Source organism: Erythranthe guttata, chromosome 14 (assembly GCF_056151865.1).
Source record: "Erythranthe guttata isolate IM_541 chromosome 14, IM_541, whole genome shotgun sequence".
NCBI lineage: Eukaryota > Viridiplantae > Streptophyta > Magnoliopsida > Lamiales > Phrymaceae > Erythranthe > Erythranthe guttata.
The window spans coordinates 9,142,871-9,149,783 of record NC_142546.1 but is presented as its reverse complement, the minus strand read 5'-3'; the positions used below and the strand labels follow the sequence as shown (position 1 = coordinate 9,149,783).

At 33.8% G+C, this 6,913-nt stretch overlaps 1 protein-coding gene across 1 annotated transcript; it reads right to left on the bottom strand.

The window, feature by feature from the left end:
- Positions 1 to 657: 657 nt before the first annotated feature.
- LOC105954631 (proteasome subunit alpha type-7) lies at positions 658 to 3,737 on the bottom strand. Its single transcript, XM_012978297.2, has 3 exons — positions 3,328 to 3,737; positions 2,029 to 2,443; positions 658 to 1,003 (listed from the first exon to the last, which is right to left on the bottom strand). The coding sequence occupies exons 1-3, from the start codon at positions 3,498 to 3,500 to the stop codon at positions 839 to 841; spliced, it is 753 nt and encodes a 250-aa protein (XP_012833751.1). The 5' UTR covers positions 3,501 to 3,737; the 3' UTR covers positions 658 to 838.
- Between the last annotated feature and the right edge of the window lie 3,176 nt (positions 3,738 to 6,913).

Below are 6,913 nucleotides of genomic sequence, written 5' to 3'. Positions count from 1 at the left end.
ACAACTTACAGTTAAACTTCCATTAATTAATACAGTCAGAACTAATAAAATTCTATTAATTTAGTGAAATATTAAAATTATCAAACTAATAATTTAGTTCATTTTTACCGAGTCGGGATCAGAAGAAACTATTATTTAAGTGAAGTTATTAATTTATCGAGGTTTTACTGTATTTAAAAATAAAATAGAAGCAAAAACTAATTTTAGGAACACCAAACAGATTATAAGGAAACAAACAAACTCAGAATTTGTTTGTAAAAACTTTTGCAAACACAACCTAAATAGTGTAACAAACTACCCTTCCATAATATCACACTAAGTGTACCATCCATCCCCAAACTAATTGTCATTAGATGTGTCATAATATGGAGTTAGTTTCGATGAAGGTTTGGTTGGATATGACAACACAAACAAAAGAATTCGAACTCGAACCTCATTCGGAAAAAGGGAGAATTCCTATACTACATAGGCTTAGACTTTTGGTGATCTATCGAAGCCCTAAAAAAGTTACACAAACAACTCATCTTACGGAGATTAGACAATCGTCTAACATAATTACATCACACAATACATGTTCTACACACATGACACGTATATATGCGTGTAATTGAGTTTTAAGATGTTGCCTACACGAAATCTGTAACATGCACCAGTGAGTGGAAACGAATAAAAATTGCAAGACATAGCATAACATTTAGAGAAGAAAAAACATCTAGTCTCTCTTTTAGTTATGGATCAAAACACAGACAAAATCCACGGAAAAAAAAAGGCGATAAAAAAATCTGTAATACAAAGTCACAAAAGCGATAATGTAAAGGATTTATAGAGTACCCCAGACTTAAGTTTCCTTGGTAGAAGGGCCCTTCTTCGCAGCTTCAGCGGCAGCTTTCTCAGCTTCAATCTCAGCAACAATGGCATCAATTTCAGCTTCTTCGAGTTGATGCAGTCCATGTTCTTTAGTCATTACAGCAACTTCTATATTCTTTCCTCCGCTCTCCACAACCTTCATGTATAAAAAAGTACAGATTTTTTCATATACAATAATTATTAGACCGTGTAATTCAAAGCAAGTACTCTACTATTATGCCAAAAACATTTATTAAAAAGTACAAGTTCCAAGAAAACAAGCTGCAGAAAGCATAAATCAACGGAAGAATGTGGAATATGCCGTAGCTTTTACTTGTGTTCTCTACTGCTTCTACCGAGTCCCCAAAGATATAAAGGAAGGAGGTGTTATGCAATTTTGAAATAATAGAAATTCTAAACGAAATTCTCTAATACAAAACCTCATTTCAGAACAGGTTGAATTGACCAAAAAGCAAGATTCAAACAAGACAGGCTACACTGTGAAATAATAGAAGATCTAAAACTAAATTAGAGAGGAGAACTTCATTTTGATGGTCACAATTCGACACTGCTGCATTTGAGAAATTCAAAGTTACTGTTCTCCACTCAATGAAGGTTTGGATTTTAAACATAGAAAAAAGTACCAAGTAACCATCAATCTCTACAGATGCCCAATGGTTTCTGCACTAATGTGCAGGTATTTTCTAAATTCTACGCCATCGTACTTGCACAACTTGCAGAAAGATACAAATAACACTCATGACAAGCTTCTGTTTGATCTTCCATGTGCCCCTACCAGATATTAATTTACATTATTTACCAAACAAACTCATGAGCCTCCACATTATCAAATTGTTTATAGAAGTCAAACCCATACATAACTTTTCGAATTTCGTTTGATTTCATGTTACTGACAACTGAAGTACTCTGGCAATAGATATGTCAATTTATGTGGTAAAGGATCCCTATAAAGTATTAACCCTTTGAGTAAATAACCACTTGAAAAGAGCAAAAAAGATGAAGCATAAGAAATATGTAAAACTTATCTACACACAGAAAGAAGCACAATCAGCTAATCATTGTTTTTAAGACAACAATGTTTAGTTATAGAACAAAAGGCACCGAATTAACTGAAGCACGGAATACAAAGAATTGAGTAGTATCTCCTTAAAAATAAATTACCTCCAGCAAAGCACGAATGGCTAACTTCAAGGTTTCCTGTCCGGATGTTTCCTTGTAATTCTTCTCGAGAAACTCCCTTATGGAGTTTGAGTTTCTCCCAGTAGCATTTGCTTTCCATGCGGAAAATGTCCCCGATGGATCCGTCTGGTAAAGCGATGGAATTCCTGTGTGTGGATCAAACCCAATGATCAAAGTTGAAAGGCCAAAAGGCCTCACACCGCCACTCTGTGTGTACTTCTGCTGAAGACCAGCAATGTAGCGAGTAATGTATTCGACAGTTACAGGATCCTCGATTGTAAGCTTGTGACTCTGGCATTCAATCCGTGCCTTGTTTATCAAGACACGTGCATCTGCCTTCAGTCCAGCACAAGCCAATGCTATGTGATCGTCTAAATTGACAATCTTCCTCACTGATCTGAAAGATATCAGAGAAAATAAGCATTAAAATCAGGCAATTTAAGAGCTGAACTAATAGTACCTGATTAATGCAAGAAAGTGAATCTAATACGGATATCATGAGCGTCAACTAGTGAAGCTTATTTCGGGCTTCATTTGGGAATGTCTATGGGATTGATAAGATCAATTGAATTGGACAGGATTACAATCTTATATTTGGGACTTGAGATTATATAATCCTTGTATTGTGCAATACTCCTCATATGATTGTGGAATAGTAAGGGTTGAGCTTGGACTAAATATCCTTCATATGCGTGATTAAAAGTTGCCACCATTTATTAAGCATGGCTTGAAACCTAAATACCAAATGTTTAATAAAGCTTGATTATATTCTCTATCAACTCTAATCCTAATTATACAATCCTTGTATTGTGCAATATTTGAGCAGGACAAAATATCCTTCATATGCTTGATAGCCCCATTTTTTAGCCATGGCTTGAAACCTAAACCCCAAATGTTTAACAAAGCTTGATTATATTGTTTATCAACTCTAATCCTAATTATCAAACAAGACATTGGGTACAATTGACTCCTCGAAATCAATCCTCCATATGTGTAGAAACAACTGATGTCATATCATGAACTATATCATCAAAGCCTCTAAATCCACACCCAATTTTCAATCACTACAATTAAAAAAAAAATTAAAAAATCAGCAGTACTAATAATTATAATAGCTCGAAATACCAAATCCTAAACCCTAGACAAAACCTATTATTCATCTAAACAACAATAAATCACAGAAAATGAAATTTTACATCCTTCGATCTGCGAGCATGTGTTTGTTTCTGTGTGTGTGTGAGAGAGAGAGTGTGTGTTTGTAGAGAGAGAAAGGAGCAAAACCTAGAATCCTGCAGCTTGGGAGCGGACTTCTTCTCAACGGCGAGTACGATGGTGTCGGTGCCACGAACACCGACGGCGGCGTTACCCTTGCGTACAGCTTCGAGAGCGTACTCGACCTGGAAGAGATGGCCGTCCGGCGAGAAAACCGTAATTGCTCTGTCGTATCGGGCCATATCTCACTCTTCTTCTAGTAATGCCGAAGTGTTTGTGTGTGTGCAAGGGTTTGATCTGTGTCTCTGTACTTAGTTTTTTTTTTTTTTCCTTTTCTTAAGAAATGATTTGCAGAAGACGGAGACTACTCGGAATGGGGGAAAATGTATAAAGTGAACACAACGGAGCTTGGCAGACAAGAAAAAGGCGCTTCAAACTATTGTCAATTGTCTTCGAAGAAGTCGCATTTTGCCTCACACGATTTTTGATTTTGCTATTCAAGCAAATATTTCTAAAATATGAAAGGACAATTTTTTTTTTTTTTTTAATTTAGGGTAAATTACGGTAACCCCTAATGTAAGGTTAAATTACTAAAAATTCCCTCATGTTTGGGTAATTACAGTCATCCCATCAACCATGAATCTTCTTACACATCCACTTTTGGATGTCATTAAGTGAAGGAGTCTTCGTAAGCGCGTAGGCAAAAGAGCTTGGTGCTCGTTGTTCTACCTCATAATACAGGTTTCTAGATCCTAGAAGGTGCGTCAAATCTCCGGACTTAAGAGAACGGTGTCCCGTTTTCAATCACACACTTTACCGATCATTGAGGTTGTCTTTGTGTTTATTCAATCGCTATGTGCGTATGAGATGCCAAAGAGAAAACATGAACAATGAAAATAATCGATGAAGAAGAGCATTGCAGTGTCAAAATCAGTAGAATCTTGTGGAATATTCTCTAATTTGTACTTGGTTTACCCTATTCGAATATTTTGAAATAAGATGATCGTAAGAAGGGGTCTTGATTTGTAAATATCAGATTGTTATGCATCAGAAACTGTATTTTTGCACAAAACGAGTACAGATTAGAGAACATTCCACGAAACCTACGAAATTATATTAAATTTGATACCATAAGAGTAGACGTGTACAAAATTCATAGTTAAAAGATAATTGTAATTACCAAAAAAAAAAATTGTAATTTGACGTTATCCATGCTAACAATTATAAAAGAAATCTTAAACATCAAATACAAATCTATTTATTGGGCTTTACATAAAAAAACCCAAAAGGCTTATGCGTTTCATTCGACAGTCATATTATAGTTTCCAATTCAAGAGGGCCGGAAAAGCTTCGGTAGGCCCATTAGGTTATAACAACCCAACTACATTATTTGATTATTTAAAAACTTTTCAATGTAAATTAATTATTATTTTTTTTGTGAACTTAAAATATGCGATATATAAATTTATTTATGGATAAATTACAACTAATGTATGGTCAAATTAAGAAAAAGACCATTTTATTTGGATAATTACGAGAATCTTTTTAAACCTCCACCTTTATGGTGTCAAATCTAGGGGTGGCAATTTTTTAATTTGGACTGGATCGGATCAAAAAAGAACTGAATCCAAAATCAACTTATATGAATGAGTTTGATGTGTATTGGATTAAGAAAGATCCGGATTGGATCCACATGGATTCATTGCATCTTTTAACTCAACTTATAAAGTTTTTTTTTTTGAGTAAATTCAAGTCCATTAGAAGGGGAAATAGGGGTGGGGGGGACTCGAACCCTAGACCGTTACCCTATTGGTAAGGGCTAGGTACCAACTCTACTAATGAGGGTTGGTAACTCAACTTATAAAGTTGAATTTCTCAACTTTTAGGGATGTGTATCTCAACCCATGTGGTTTTTTACTCAACTTTCACACTTACACATATTCACACAAACACTCACACATTTATTTGCACACATACACACACACTTACACATACTCACGCACACTAACATATATTCGCAAACACAGACACTAATACATATGTGAACACACAGACACACATACACACACTAACACATATTTGCACACACAGACACACTCACACACACACACATACTTACACATATTCAAATGCACACACACTAACACATACTTACACATTTCACACACTTCACACACGCACTAACATTTGCTATAAAATGACACTAACAAATATTTGCACACACACACGCACATATTCACACACACACACACATATTTCACACACACACTAACACATATTTTCATACACAGACACACACACATACTTACACATAGTCTCACACACACACACACACACTAACACATATTTGCACACACAGACACACACACGCACACATACTTACACATATTCACACACATACACTAACACATATTTGCGCGCACACACACACACACACACAACACACATACTAACACATATTCAGAAACACACACATTTCACACACACACACTAACATTTGTTATAAAATGATTTTGATTATTATTCATAATTAAAATAAAATACAAATAAAATAATGTTTGACTTTTGTTTTGAGAAAATTGTTTTAGTATTTAATTTGGTTTTGATTGGATCTAACATGACCCACTTCATTTTTACTTGAACTTTCAATAGATCTAAAGTGGATCCACATGGATCCAGTTTTTTAAAAAAATCAACTTGGTTCGATCCGGTTTATTCCAACTAGGTTTAATCGAAACTGGATCCATGGGGACCGAACTAGATCTCATCGGATCCATAGAACCGGATCCAAATTGTCACCCCTAGCCAAATACAACATAATCATCTAGATTCCGTAGAATGTGCAATAGTTTGTACTCGTTTTGGGTAAAAATACAGTTTCTGATGCACCAAAATCTGATATATATATATATATATATATATATATATATATATATATATATATATATATATATATATATATATATATATATATATATATATATATATATATATATATATATATATATATATATATATATATATATATATACAAGCCAAAAAACACATCTTTGTGGAGGTCAAATGAGATAAGACGAGTGCAAAAGTGATAATATTACATATAATTAGAAGATTCCACTAAATTTAAAACCACAAAGATGAACGTGTAAAAAAATTTATAGTTGAGGGGTGGCAGTAACTAATCAAAGATGAAGGGTTTTTTGTAATTGACCATACCTCAGAGATTGTTGTAATTTACCCTAAATTTATATGTAGAGCCATTGGAATTGAACAACTTTTTTCATTCCAATTTCCGAATTTTTTGGATTGAAATCTAAATTATATAGAAAATATTTAAAAAATTTCAATTTTCGATCCGATTTAATTTTCAAAATTAATTCCACAAATTCCGTTTTATTTTTCCAACCACAAAAATCTGGATTGACGATGTGGCGATCGGATTACCGTTCATAGACATCTTTAAATACTACTACATTATACATGCGGGCCTGATCATTAATTAGTCCTGGAAGTTACTGTAATTTATTATATTTATTATTATTCAAATGTGTATATATATATATATATATATATATATATATATATATATATATATATATATATATATATATATATAACGATCGCGTACGTCGGTAGGTTGCAGATTCGACATCTC

Excerpts from the sequence above, each read along its gene's own strand:
- LOC105954631 (XM_012978297.2), bottom strand. The coding sequence starts at position 3,500 with ATGGCCCGATACGACAGAGCAATTACGGTTTTCTCGCCGGACGGCCAT. Across the intron at positions 2,444-3,327 it reads CCCAAGCTGCAGGATTCTAG|ATCAGTGAGGAAGATTGTCA; the intron begins GTTTTGCTCCTT and ends GATATCTTTCAG. Across the intron at positions 1,004-2,028 it reads CCATTCGTGCTTTGCTGGAG|GTTGTGGAGAGCGGAGGAAA; the intron begins GTAATTTATTTT and ends TTATACATGAAG.